The sequence below is a fragment of the Hypanus sabinus genome, chromosome 22 (assembly GCF_030144855.1).
Source record: "Hypanus sabinus isolate sHypSab1 chromosome 22, sHypSab1.hap1, whole genome shotgun sequence".
Classification (NCBI taxonomy): Eukaryota; Metazoa; Chordata; class Chondrichthyes; order Myliobatiformes; family Dasyatidae; genus Hypanus; species Hypanus sabinus.
Window position 1 is genome coordinate 16,182,989 of NC_082727.1, and position 14,906 is coordinate 16,197,894.

The 14,906-nt window shown below is 40.5% G+C and overlaps 2 protein-coding genes across 3 annotated transcripts in view; one reads left to right on the plus strand and one right to left on the minus strand.

Annotated features, from left to right (window-relative positions):
• The window catches only part of mms19 (MMS19 homolog, cytosolic iron-sulfur assembly component), an 84,169-nt gene extending 71,248 nt beyond the window's left edge, over positions 1-12,921 (minus strand). Inside the window, exons 1-2 of one of the 2 annotated variants that reach the window (XM_059947133.1) lie at positions 12,596-12,921; positions 11,965-12,121 (exon numbers count right to left, since the gene is read on the minus strand). In XM_059947133.1, coding sequence (XP_059803116.1) covers positions 11,965-12,049 — 85 coding nt within the window. In that variant the 5' untranslated portion in view covers positions 12,050-12,121; positions 12,596-12,921. The remainder of the gene's footprint in view (positions 1-11,964; positions 12,122-12,595) is intronic. The other variant, XM_059947135.1, reaches the window with a different exon arrangement.
• Positions 12,922-13,034: 113 nt separating this feature from the next.
• Positions 13,035-14,906, plus strand: part of ubtd1b (ubiquitin domain containing 1b) — a 101,258-nt gene continuing 99,386 nt past the window's right edge. The window contains exon 1 of the mRNA XM_059947150.1: positions 13,035-13,605. Coding sequence (XP_059803133.1) covers positions 13,518-13,605 — 88 coding nt within the window. The 5' untranslated portion in view covers positions 13,035-13,517. The remainder of the gene's footprint in view (positions 13,606-14,906) is intronic.

A 14,906-nucleotide genomic window follows, 5' to 3' on the forward strand; every position in this document is an offset into this window, starting at 1 on the left:
GCCTCCATACCAGGTGTGATACAACCAGTCAGCATGCTCTCCACCTTACATCTGTAGCAATTTTCAGGAGTCTTTGGTAACATACCAAATCTCTAATTCCAAATGAACAGCCATTGGAGTTCCTTCTTTATCATTGCATCAATGTGTTGGGAACAGCATAGGTCATCTAAGATGTTGATGCTTGAAGCTGCTCTTTTCTACAACTGACACCTCAGTGAGGACTGGTGTGTACTCTCCCATCTTCCCCTTCAGTAAGTCCACAATCAATCTTACACCAATCAGCTGATCTATCACACTCTTCTCTTCCTCATTGTCACCCTCTGGGATTCTGCCAACAATTGTATCATTGATGAATTTAGAGACGGTGTTTGAGCTGTGCCTAGCCATTAGGTCATATATGTAAAGAGAGTTTCTTTCCAAGGATCAGTGGACTTTCTATTTATTTCTACTAGCTCCCAGTTTTGAAATTCCAGGAAAATATAAAATTAAAGATATTACACAGTTCATTCATATTGACTGTTCACAAATCTTGACTGACATTCATGGCCGATCTGAGCCCAGAACATAACTAAGAAAGGAATCAAGCACTCTTAAAGCTATTATAGTATTGCACATTGTGCAACGGGTCAGTGCAAAACAGCGGCCAGGGCCAGCAACACAGCATTACAGGAAACTGTTTACATAGCAAGTTCTTAATATAATTGGTCACTCAACATCTAAGTGAAAATAAGCCACAACTATTGGTCATGCTTTTTATGTTACATCTGCAACGTTTGCGGATGAACAGACTTGCCACCCACGACACTACAATGCACTTTGATTGCCTGTGGAAGTCCACGTAGATATAATTATGTACAATGCTCATGAGAGATAAACAACTCGAATCTTTGAACTAGGGCATACAAGTAAAAATTGGTGCCACTTCAAATATACATATTCTAATTTTATTTTATGCCCATTTCTAACTGCAGAACAAGAACACCACTCTGCTATTAGTGGTACTTGAACCTTGCTCTGAGGTTGAGAGTGGTGGAAAGAGAGTATGCCACATTAGCGTGGGCAATTTGCATTCTGAACAAAAACTAAAACAAGCAGAGAACAATGTAGAAATCTGCCTCACTTAGGATAGCAGATCACAAGCTTTACACACTTATCCTGACAAAAAAGTAGGAAGTTCTCTGCATTATCTACTTCAGATTCAGATTGATTTATTTATTATACGTACATCTACACATACAGTGAAATGTGTTACTTGCGTTAACAACCTACACAACCTATGGATGTGCTGGGGGCAGCCCATGCATTCCAGCATCAACATAGCATGCTCACAGAGTTCAGCAGAACAGCACAAGCAAGACAACAAACCTCTTTCCCAGCCTACCACCCACTCAGACTTATGCAGGCCACCACCAGTCAGGACTCCCCTTCCATCACTATGGCGAAAGAATACCTACACCCACCTAGCCTCTACAGAAAAAGCATGTGTTCCTAAAAACAGAGGGCCTGGAAAGGGGAAAATCCTTCTAAAATCAACCTAAATAAGTAGCACTGCACCCAAACTATGTTGAGCCAACAAGAAAACTGCCAATGCAATGCCAAATTTGGGAACAGGTTCATGGAGCAATCTTTTAAAGATATGTTTCTTATAAGGAATGCTAATCCACAAGTAGGTTGTAAAGTTTGCTGGGACAAGGTAAAAACATTTGGTGGACAGGAAAGAGCAAATTGTCCACTGAAAAATAAATTATGAATATTTGAATCTTGTTTCATAGTCACAGGAAAGGAGACCCTAATCCAGGGTTTCTCAACCGGGGTTCCCCAGAACCCTAGGATTCTTCTAGAGGTTGCTAAAGGTTTCGCAAAAGATCATGATTGAAAAAAACACAGCTTTTTGAACTTGGCAGATTGTACAATGCTAACAATGCTACTAGTGGTGGGCAGTGACTGAGCAGCCCCTTTAGCAATCTCATTGGAGACCTCGCAGCCTGGTATGGTACTGCGCAGTTGAGTCCATTTTCAGTTTTTAACATGAGATGGGGAGGCCGTTGATAATAGGTGAGCACTGTATGCAGAGGGGAGGACAGTAAGCTGATGAGGAGCAGGAAGTGCATTTTCCAAGCATTGAATGGTCTTGCCCAACTTGGGCTGTGATGTCTGCCTCTTCCTCCAAATTACCTTCCCCAACTTCCCCTTATGCACCACTGACTGACTTATGGAAGTGAACAAACTCTACTGGTGCAGTAGAAAATTGGAGGGAAAATTTCACTCTAAAAACTGAATTTTTACGCGCTGCAACTCAGCTGCTGGCTTGCCGCTTTGCTGTTGTTGTTAATGTCACAAAAGGCGGATTGTGTAGGTTAGAAGTGAATAGTATTGTGAAGTTTTTGTATTTTTTGCAGTTTATATGTGGTTCTTATGCAAAAAGAATTTTTTAGCCAGAGGATGGTGAATCTATGGAATTTGTTGCCACGGACGGCAGTGGAGGCCAAGTCATTTGGTGTATTTAAGGCACAGATTGATAGGTATCTTAGTTAGAGCATCAAAGGTTATGGTGAGAAGGCAGGGGAATGGGACTGAAGGGGAGATTGGATCAGCTCATGATGAAATGGCGGAGCAGACTTGATGGGCCGAATGGCCGACTTCTGCTCCTTTGTCTTATAGTCTTATTATGCAATAACAGACACAAAAAGCCCATCTTTACAATGAAAGCTACTTATCAATGTGTTTTCCATGGACTGGTGGCCAGGTTGTCCTATCCCATTGTGCCTGACTGTGGCGAACAACTTACTAATGCAGCAATGGCTCCAGCACAATTGAAAAGACATTTAACAGTTCGAATCTCAAAACAGAGTAAGACTTTTGTTAATAAAGTTGAGTAAAAAGGTTCAGGAAGCAAGTTATTTAGTAGCAGAACTTATAACGCAGACAAAGAAAAGTCACAAAGTTGGTGAGAACCTAATGATGCCAGCATTTAGAATTATAGTGGGTAAAATGCTAGGACAAGATGTAGTATGAGAAATCAAAAAGGTTTCACTCTCAAACAGTACGATAAGTCAACATGTTGATGGCTTGTCACACGATGCTGAAGAAGTTCAGTGTGATAAACTGAAAAAACGACAGCTTCTCTATCCAAGTTGATAAGTCAACAGATTTCACCAATAAGTGCCATGTTGTAACATTTGTAAATGATAGTAAAATTCAAGAAAACATTTCCTGTTGCAGAGCTGCCCAAAACAAGCAAATGCCAACATATATTTAGCATTTTGTCTTCATAACTGGAAACAAAATGTCAATCTTGGAGGTACTGTGATGCACCTGTACAGATGGTGCCCCATCAATGGTTGGCTCCAGGAGAGGTTTCATTTCTCTTGTAAAACAAAATTCTGACCTTGTCAAAACACACTGCTTTAACATTGTCAACAACATTTCATGTTGTAAATAGCATTAATTAAAATCAATTTACAACCTTTATTTAAATCTACTGAGTCAATCCTTAGAATAACTAAATGCCATTTTGGCTTAAGCCAATTATTTAACAGAAATTTATTATGTTTGCCTTATGAGTTTTTAAAATTTATGAAAAGGAAAGATAGAGATTAATTTCAAGAAAGTAAGCTAAGCTTAGCTACCTTTTCAGGAAAGGTTGGCTAAAAATTCATTCTCTACTCAAAAGAGCATTGACAATTATTTTTGGGTTATTATACCTCCAACTTACTGATCACGCTAATGTACTATGAGCTATAGATACAGAATAATAAAATTTTTTATGCAGGGGCTCCCTAAGACCTGAAAATTATTTCAAGGGTTCCTCCAAGGTAAAAAGGTTGAGAAAAGCTGCCTTAATCTAATCAGAAACATAAGCAGGTTTAATATCACTGGCATAAGTCATGAAATTTGTTGACTTCGCAGAAGCAGTACAATGCAATACATAATAATATAAAAATTGTGCATTACAGTGTATTTATGCCACCTTTTTTGAGGCATCACTTGTTGATATTGCCCTGGATACTACAGAGGCTAGTGCTCATGACTGAAGTGACTAAGTTTACAACCCTGCAGCTTATTTTGATCCTGTGCCGTACCCCCCCCCCCCAACTCTCTCCCCAATACCAGACAGTGATACTGCCAGTCAGAATGCTCTCCATGGTACATCTGCAGAATCTGTGAGTGTTCTTGGTGACATAACAATTCTCCACAAACACCTAATGAAATTTAGCCATTGACGTACTTTCTTTGTAACTGCATTGATATCTTGGCTCCTCAGAGATACTGATACTCAGGAACTTGAAATTGCTTACTCTTTCCACTTCTGCTCCCTCTATGAGGACTGGTGTGTTCCCTTGTCTTACCCTTTTTGAAGTCCACAATCAGTCTTACTGATGTTGAGTGAAAGGTTGTTGTTGTGACACCATTCAACTAGCTGATCTATCTCAGTTGTGCAGGCTTTCTCGTCACCATCTGGAGTTCTGCCAACAACGATTGTATTGTCAGCAAATTTATAGATGGTATTTGAGCTGTGCCTAGCCAAACAGTCATGGGTGTAGACAGACTAGAACAGTGGGCAAAGCACACATCACTGAGGTGTGCCAGTGTTGATTGTCAGTGAGGTGGAAATGTTATTTCCAATGCGCAGAGGTTGTGGCCTTCCAGTTAGGAAGTCAAGGAACCAGTTAAAAAGGGAAGCCCAGGTTCTGGAGCTTTCTCTATCAGAACTGTATGAATGATTGTGTTAAACACTGAGCTGTAACCAATAAACAGCATTCTGACTTTGGTATTTGTATTGTCGAGGTGATCCAAGGCTGTGTGAAGAGCCAATGAGATCTTGTTCCCCAGTAGATATATTGTGGCAATAGGCAAATTTTAGTGTATCCAGGTCCTTGCTGAGACAGGAGTTAATTCTAGCCATAACCAACTCAAAGCACTTCATCACTGTAGATGTGAGTGACATTGGACAAGTCGTTAAGGCAGCTCGCCCTGCTCTTGGGCACTTTTATAATTGTTGCCTTTTGAAGCAGTTGGGAACTTCCAACTATAGGAATGAGGAATTGAAAATGTCTCTGAACACACCCACTGCACAGGTTTTTAAGAGCCCTACCATGTACTCCATAGGGACCTGTAATGGCTCTGCAACCAACTAACTAAATTGAACTGAAATGAACTAAACTGAACATTCTTAGACTACTTCAAGAACTCAGCGGTTTGATATTTAATATTCTGTGTGTTATTCACTCATTCTATTGCTGTTTGCATGATTTGTTCTTTCTCTTTGCACTTTGGGTGCCTGATGTTTTCTTTGAATGAGTTCTATGCTGTTTCTGTTTTGTGGCTGTCTGCAGGAATACAAATCTTGGAGTTGTATACTGCATACATACTTTGATAATTAATATATTTTGACTTTGATGTAATGGAAAATGAGTTGGAATTGGCTTGAAGCTGTTAAAAGTGCTATGTGTATGTCAATTTATTCTTCCTTTCCTACTCAGGAAGGAAGTGGGTTTGTAGCAAAATTTACATCTTTGAACAAGGCACATTTGATCAAAGTGAACTGAAATCATGGCTAATTCAATACTCACAGCCAACGTTCCCTCTAATTTTTTTTAAAACAGCTGCACAGACCAACCATTGCTCTCAGCAGGAAATTTTTTTTACACATGCTGACAACTGCACATAATTTTAAATGGTATTTTTACAACGTGCATACTATGAACAATTAGAATGAAAACTGAAAAACCAAAAACTTTTAATTTTATTTATTAATTGAAGGGTATAATGAAAATCTTTCACATATTTTCTCATCTGTCTTTGTTGCAGCAGCAGGGCAACAAAGGCTATGTGCATGAGAGCATTTCAGTTGCCAGGTGGTCATACACGAGGGGTGATTGATAAGTTTGTGGCCTAAGGTAGAAGGAGATGAGTTATTAACTTCAAACTTGCTGCATAATCACTCAGAGTTGACCTGCACGTGCATGGAACGAGAGCTGTATAACTAATCTCCTTCTACCTTAGGCCATGAATTTATCAATCACCCATCTGTGGACACTTTCTGGAGGTCTAAAATCCATATGCTCCACAACCGCTGGACTAAGTGTGTACTATGTTGAGAAATAAATGTGCAAACATTGAGGGGGGGATACTTCCCATCCCCATACAGGCAATTTTGGCTGATAACAACCTACAAGGTATACAAATACTATTGATAACTCATGGGTGAAATGGACTCTTAAAATATGGAAAACTATTATAAAAGAAGATAAACTAGAGGGAGATATTACAATTCTCAAAAGGTGTGCACATGACTCGGATTTTAAGCTCAATAAACTGGATGCTAGATTTAAGGACTGGACAGCTAAAGGAATAACAGTTCTTTGCAATATAATGAAAGAAGGAACACTGTTCAGTTTTGAAATGCTTAAAGAGAAACACATTAGGAAAAACAAGACTTTTATCAGTATTTACAGGTATGACAATATGTTAATAGGATGGTTAAAAATGTAACCAACGCAAGGACACGTTTGATAGAGCTATTTAGAAAAGCATATAATTCAGATAAGGTCATCGAGTCATTTCAAGCATGTAAAATGGTTTGTCAAATCTTAAAACACATTCGATTTCATACATTAAAAAATGGGAGAAGGAAGGAGGAATAATTATATCTGAGGAAGAATGGACAATAATATGGAGCTATCAACGGAAGTGTACCAGTTCACAGAAATGGATGGAAAAACTTGATATTTTATTACACTCTCTACAGAAATCCCATTATGACAGTAACCTCCCAGTTTGCTGGAGAAATTGATAATGCAAACCATTATCATATTTTCTGGGACTGCCTTGTTATCAAAGACTATTGCAGTGGGATACACAATGCCCTACAAGACATCTTTAAATGTGAAATACCTTTGGAAAGTAAGACCATATATTTTGGGCATATACCTCAAGAATGGTTGAAAAGAGAGAAATATTTAATGAATATACTACTGGTGGCTGCTAAAAAGACTTTTACTAGGAAATGGTTATCACAGGAGAGCCCAACATTAAATGCATGGATGGAAATTACAATGGACATTTACAAAATAGAGAAGATAACAGCATCTGTTAATCATAAGTTGGAACAACTTGATTCATACTGGGAAAAATGGTTTAACTACATAACACCTCATAGGCCCGATTTTATTCTCACAAATCAATGAATATGTTGTTAAAAAAAGATCACTCCCTACTTGAAATTAGTTTTCTCCTTTCGCTTGTTCTCCCTTTCCTCTCTTTTCTATAAATGTATAACTCAGATAAATATTAGGTGGAGATTTGTGACATATATGACTATATGATATAAATGTACAATATCTGAAATACATCTTATGCAAATGTTTTATGATGAACTTCAATTAAAAAAAGAAATTCCAAAAAAAAGAATAAATGTGCTAGGTTTTCTAAAATTGACTCCTTCTACCTTAGGCCACAAACACATCAGTCACCCATCATACCTTGGAGGAAACAGTGTTCACACCTATAACATGGAGCCTGTAATCTGAAATGTACTTTTATATAAAGTACTGGTATATCTAACAACTTAACTAGACTTTATTTCATGCTCTCTGCTTATATCATCAAGCTCTAGGGCTTTTTTTTAAACAACATATTAGGATTTACTGCACAAACTGCATTTTCATAGTAAACTGTCATTTGTTTATCATTGTTTGGTGGGATGAAGAAAGTGTGACAGTAGTTAACGTCAGTGGGTGAAAATGCTCATCCTCGTTTATGAATCCCACTGAGGTTCAACGCGGATAGTGAGGTCAGCTGAGAAGATCATCAGGGTCTCTCTTCCTGCCATTACGGACATTTACACTACACGCTGCATCCGCAAACAGCATTATGAAGGACCCCACGCACCCCTCATACAAACTCTTCTCCCTCCTGCCATCTGGGAAAAGGTACCGAAGCATTCGGGCTCTCACGACCAGACTATGTAACAGTTCCTTCCCCCAAGCTATCAGACTCAATACCCAGAGTCTGGCCTGACACCAACTTACTGCCCTCTACTGTGCCTATTGTCTTTTTGTGTTTTATGCACTTTATGCAGTCCTGGGTAGGTCTGTAGTCTAGTGTAGTTTTTTTCTGTGTTGTTTTTTTACGTAGTTCAGTGCAGTTTTTGTACTGTTTCACATAGCATCATGGTCCTGAAAAGCGTTGTCTCGTTTTTACTGTGCACTGTACCAGCAGTTATGATTGAAATGACAATAAAAGGTGATTTCACATGACTTGGCTAAGCCTTTCTCCAACTCTCCTAAGAAAAACAGCACATCTGCAATGCTCTGTCTTTTGATTTGATATTGGGTATGAAGCCCAATGGCATTTACTGTTGTAACAGAGAAGGAATGATTGTGGAATAGTTACCTTCAGTCAGTTGAAACAGTACAAGTCATTAATTCAGAAGTAGACCTGTCAACCCGCATGCTCATAGACAAATGGTTTTCCGCATGTCCAATTGTTTATGGCAAGCGCAACTGAAATACGATTCCCAGTAAATGTACCTTCTACAAAAAAAAGCAACTGTTCTAAATCACTGCTCCGGCGTAACAGAATTCCCCCCAGAACCTACACCAGACTGTGATTGTTTGTATTGGAACAAAAGAGGCGTTATGTGCCACATGTACATCAAAACATACCGTGAAACGAGTCATGTGTCATAAAATTAAGAGGGGACTAGGCAGGGTTAACAGAAAGGACCTTTTTCTAAAGAGCAACACACACAAAATGCTGGTAGAACACAGCAGGCTAGGCAGCATCTATAGGGAGAAGCGATGTCGACATTTTGGGCCAAGACCCTTCGTCAGGACTAACCGAAAGAAAAGATAGTAATCTACCAGCATTTGTGTGCTGTTGTTTGAATTTCCAGCATCTGCAGATTTCCTCCTTTTTTCTAAAGAGATCAGGTTAGCAAGTGGAGGACATAAATGCAAGCAGTTAAACATCAAGTCAACTTAAGTTGATTGTCATATGTGTAACACTTGCCCAACAGGCTGGTATATGTCCAGGAGGAAAATCTCCAGCCACCCTCCAACTCCACCTCCCGTATATGCAGGTGCTGTGGGAATCAAGTTAATGCAGTGTTGCACACACAATATCAACCTCACACCAGATATTGTTATAGAATATACTTTAAAGATTTTACTAAAGCTAAATGAGTACCAATACAGTATATATGAAGGAAAAGAAAATAAGTAAAAGTCGTCAAACTTATCAGAGTTCAGTCAGTTTAGTGCACATCATTGGAGCTCAACCATCGAACCGTTTGACACCTCGTCGCTTTCCACCGACCTCCGCGTCCTTGCACCTGGCACCACCCTGGTGGTCAACCGAGCAGTGCAGCACACGTCCACCTTCTTCGGTGTCTCCTTCCTGACTCCCCAAAAAGACCGCGAAAACCCCGCTCCCAGACCCACAAGACAAAATAACATTACCCCATTGATTAACAAATGAATACAATCCCCGTTATCAGCAATTCTAATGTAAACAAACTGCTAGAAGCTTTGAGAATGCTCTGCAAGAAACACTCTTTCACCAGGTAGCATTAACAAAGAAGCAGGTTTACTTTTACCCATAAAGAAACCATTTTGATTAACATAAGCAGTACATATGCACCAGTATGGTTAGGTACAGGCACATTGTAGATTGTGTTTCAAACACACTATCAAAAAGACACTGTATTTTCAGTGTTTAGGACTCACTACCAGAAAGGCCAAAGGAGGGAGAAATTCCCATCCTATTGTAAAAATACTGAATAAGGGAAGAGCCTTAACTTACACTTGTATGTTGCCTTTTAAGCAGACTGGTTCATTTTGGTTTGTGCAAAGTGGATTATTTTTCCACATTATACTTCTCCTGACGTGCTTTCACTCACTGACCCATATATTGTCTACTATCCCTTTACAGCTTCCTCTATACACAGTACTACCAAGTAAAATTCAACTGATGAAATACAGGAATTAAAAATAAATGTATTAGTTATAAAATGCAGAAAGTCAAAAGATAGCCAAAAGATTTCCAGAGTTCTAAGATACAACTATGCAAATAACACTGCCTGCCAGCTTTGAAAATTGTATGGATTATGGAAAAGTTCCTACAGATTGGAAAATGAAGCTAGAGCCCAGTTATCCTGACATCAGCAGCAGGAAATAAAGTTGAGATTGTGATAACATGACACTTAGAAAACACCAGTGTTTTAGTCCCTTACCCAACCAAGAGAGTACAAATGAAAGGGCGAGCAACAAAGATCAACCAGGCTGATTTGTGGAAATGTTAAGACAATCATATGAAGAATAGGTCAACTTGGCCTCTATTCAGTAGAGTTAAGAATAACAAGAATTGTCATTCAGACATTTTAACAGGCCTAACAAGTTCAATATTTCCCTTTGTTTTATGAGAAAATGGATGGCTGGTCTTAAACTAGTAGGCCCATGAAACGATAAGAACTTTCTTCTTGCGTAGTGTGGCAAGCCTGTGTACTTTTCTTCTATTGAAGGCTCTATAGACCAAATTGCTAAAATCGTTTTTAGATACGTAATGCATACAATTTTATAAGATGATAATTTATATGAATGAGGATCAATCATATCAAAGGGTCTGAATGACCTATTCATTAGTATCCCCAGCACTATCTGCTTTAATAAGCAGGAGGCCAAGCAGTCCTTTGAGCCTCATCCACCATTTGTTAAGAAACTGGCTGGTGATCTACCTCAGCACCATCTGAGTTACTATCTCCAGAACCCTTGACCCTTCAGTGACCAAAAAACCTACTGAGTAAAGAATTCTAAAATGTAACACTGAGTAAGAAATTTTTCATCAGTCTTAAACAACATATCCATTACTTTAGAACTATGACCCCCCCCCCCAGTTTTGAACTCCATAGTTGAGCAAATATTTTCCATACAAGCTCAGTCTACTCAATTTCTCCTCCTGTAGCAAATGCACTATCTGTGAAACCAGAAGAATGAAAAACACCTATTCAAAACCATCTGCAAAAGTCCATATGTAGTTGCATCAAGCCCTGCACAACTGCACTAAGACTTCTAACTCTTCTTGGAATAAAACCTAACAAAGTTTATAAAATTGTTTGCTCCATCTTCGCATTGACCTTCAGTAAATAATATATTAAATAATGGTGGGGTAGTAATGTACAATATACCCCAATGTGCTCTGTGAACCAAATACTCCACACTTCTGTTTGGCAGATTAATATAAAACAAGGCAAAACATTGTTGAAAAGTGCCAAGGCCACAATAATAAAGTTTATCCTGAAATCCTCAGTTGGATTTATACCAAATACGAGCTTTTAAAAAAAAAATTCCAGCGCTCACTACCAAAATGGATATGGATCACCCAGCAAAATGGGCTATAGTAATTGTATTTTATCATATTGATTGAGCGGATAGAACCCTCGATAATTATTTAACATATACAAGTTTAAATTCCATCCGAGCAAGAGTAAATAAAACTGATTAAAATACTGATCATAAAAATTACTGATGACTGTAAAAGGGACAGCAGTGAGTTGAATGAGTTAAGGGAAAGAAATCTGCCGTCCATGCTCAGTCTATAACGGACTACAGAGCCAAGGATGCCAGATTAAAGAGCAATTAGCAATGGTCAAGAAGTGGAGCCCAATTGTGCCCCGTATAAGGGAAAAAAGATCCGAGTTGCCTCGGAGGGTTTTAGTCCAGAGGAGCGGTTGATATGGAACACCTCAATCCATTTGCCGAGGGTTAAAGGGTGAGGCTGAGGGAGACATCAGTGACCCACGGCACAGTCTGTTCCGGGGAAGGGTGGGGGAAGGAGATACCGACAACCGTTACCAAGGAGACAGGGCCGAGGATAAATGGCTTTTCTTCGTGCACCAGCTCCCCTCTCCCGGCATTCTCTAAGCAAGAAATACGCTGTCGCTGCTACATTCCCACCCTTTACCTGTTGCCAAGTCCTTCGCCGGCCCATCGTGTTGCCCGATCACAAACTCTTCCACCAAACCCACCACGCTGAAGTCGGCCGCCATCTTCAAAAGTCCCTCCGCCTCCTGGGTGCGCAGGCGCAGTCAAACCACGCAGGTCACGTGGTAAGGCTGCAGCTGAAGTGACGAGGATGCGTTTAAGCCTGTTTAGTACTCTTTTACAATTTTCTTTCAGATAATAAAAAAGATATCTCAACAAATTAGTCCTTTTTAATTAAAAATAGTATTTTCCACAAATGATTGTCATAAGATAAGACAGGCGCAAGGATAGCTTTGAGCATTGAACGGTCCTTCAGGACAATGGGATGGACTCTTGACCTCACTATCTAATTGGTTATGGCCTTGCACCTTGTTTTCTACCCACAGTTTACGGTCTCTATAACTGTCGCACTTTATTCTGCTTACCATTATTGTTTTGCTTTACACTCAACGCACTGTTTCTCCTCACCTACCCAACGCAACTTTCTTTCTCCCTCGGCCCTATCTGATTCCTTCTTCAGCTTTTTATCTCTATTAACTCCCAGTTTCTTACTTCATCCCACCCCCACACCTTCCTACCACGCCCTCACCAGGTCTCCCCATAACACCTACCAAGTTGGCTCCTCCACTGGCACTCAGCTTCTTATTCTGGCTACTGTCCCTTTGCCTTCCAGTCCTCGACCCGAAACCTCGATTGCTTATTCCCCTCCATGGATGCTGCCTGACTTGCTGAGCTCCTCCACAGTGTTCTGTCTGTGTTCAGTGCTGGGGGAACTCTGTAGGTCGGGCAATTCGTGTTTGATGGATTTCCATCGTCTCTCAGATCACATGAATTGACGGAAGTAAAATAGAGTTCTTCAGCGCACGTGGCCACAACAAACTCATTCACGAAGTTACCAGTCTTGGAATTCCTACCCGGGCAACAAGGAGCGTCCTGTTGCTAAGGCAACAGGGGATGGCCGCCCTCGAGGAAAGCTCCGCCCCGCCTCGGCAGCGCGCACCCGCGGCGGTCCGTGTGCGTCAGGTGCGATGACGTCGAGGAGGCGGGGCTACCCACAATGCCGCGTGCGGGGTGAGCCTGGCGCAGGCGCCGTACAGCGGGTGCTGAGGGACGGCGGTGCCGCTCAGGTGCCAGGTGGAGGCAGGTTGTTGAGTGAGTCCGCCTCCTCCTCTGAGGCAGAGCGGGGGAAGCTGTTTCCTGGGGGCTGCTCTCTCCAAGTCAGGAGGACGAAAACGTTAGTCAATGGATGAAAGTGAAGGTGTTTGACTCGCAGTTGCTCACTGGCAGGTTAGGGGGCAAGTGGTTGCCCCTCGTTACGGCAGGGAGGGGCAGTCCGCCACCCCTGGGACACCTCACCTCAGGTGGAGTGGGAAACGACAGTGGCGCCGCGACTTCTCTAGGAGTTGAGTTTTGCAGGGGGTGTTTTCAGATCCAGTCAATGAAGGGTGGGTGGACTTGCAGCGAGTTTCTGCCGAAGTTCGGGCGCTTTGCGGGGACCGGCTGAGACGCCCCGGGGGCTCAAGGGCGTCATTGATGGGAGGCTGCGTGGGGACCCAACGCCGGCAGCAGCAGCAACAACATCATCGCTCGGGGAGACGGAGTGGCAATGGTAGGAAGACAGGTAAGGCGGCACAGAAAAGGGTGGTCTTGTAAAATTATTGTAGCGGGGCACGGCATACTGCTTTACGGACTAAACCTTCGATCTCCGCTCGTCTCCTCGTTATTTCTCTTTCAGCATTGAACATCGATTTGCTCTTATTATGTGCCCTTACCTTCCCCAGTGTCTCTGCATTTTGTTTAGTCTAAAGTTAGTTATAGTTGTATTCACTCGGTTTAAATTATACCTTTTCGATTAAAATTAGTTATTTACTGCGTGTTTTGTGAATTATGTCTTTAATGATGTTTCTTAAAACGGTAGATAGAAGTATAGTGTTATTTTTCTGCTGATATTTCGGTTTGTAATTTCCTTGGTCGGTATGTGAGGTGAATTTAAGTGAAATATGTTGCATAATTGTACTTGAGATATTTAGTTTTTTGACTTTTGGGTGTAAATAAAACATTTATTGTTAAGGATTCTCTGGCTCCTTTTGAAACCTTTTTGGGTTTCAGGTGGGCATAGTGACAGGTTAATCTTGTCATAGCAGGAAGTAAATTATCAGAATGGGTTTTATCTCTGCATTCAGTGTTTATTACCTTGTCCTCTGCTAAGCAAGAAATCCCCAGAACTGTTTCCTGATGGGCAAATAGTTTTGAAAAGCCTGCGTGACTATTACATTTAAGTGACTTACAGTCACTGGGGTGTAATATTCCATTTGCAATGGTATTTGTAGTCTTTTCACCACTGTTGTCCAGAGTAATACGATCAGATCGAGTATTGTACATACCAGGAATCTTCATACTAATGTTTTCATCACTTTCCTCAGCCTGTGAAATGTTTCATTTAATGGAGTATTGGCCTTATCTGTCAATTCAGATTTAGTTGTTCAAAGTTGGTGTTTAATGCAACTGATTACTTTTATGCATGGCTTATCATGCTTAAAGCTCGGTTAAGTACAGCTGTTTAAGGCCATTATTTCTTGGGTTTACTTGATGGAGAAACTTGCTCTGTATATTAGAGTCAATAGTTTACTGTGAAATATGAATCAAAATAATTACAATAATCATGTGAGCAATATCTTGTCAGGATGCACCTCAACACAGAACTGACCATAAGAACTGCTTGAATAACTATTTTTGCATTTGCGACAAGCTGAGAGGAGCACAGGTTCTCCATTCCTAACATGCAAATATACAAATAGTTCTTGAATCACCAGTTCAAGCAGAATATGTTATCAAAGAAGAAACATAATAGAATCAATGAAAAACTGAACACAACAAGATGGGCAAAGAACCAATATGCAAAAGACAGCAAGCTGTGCAATA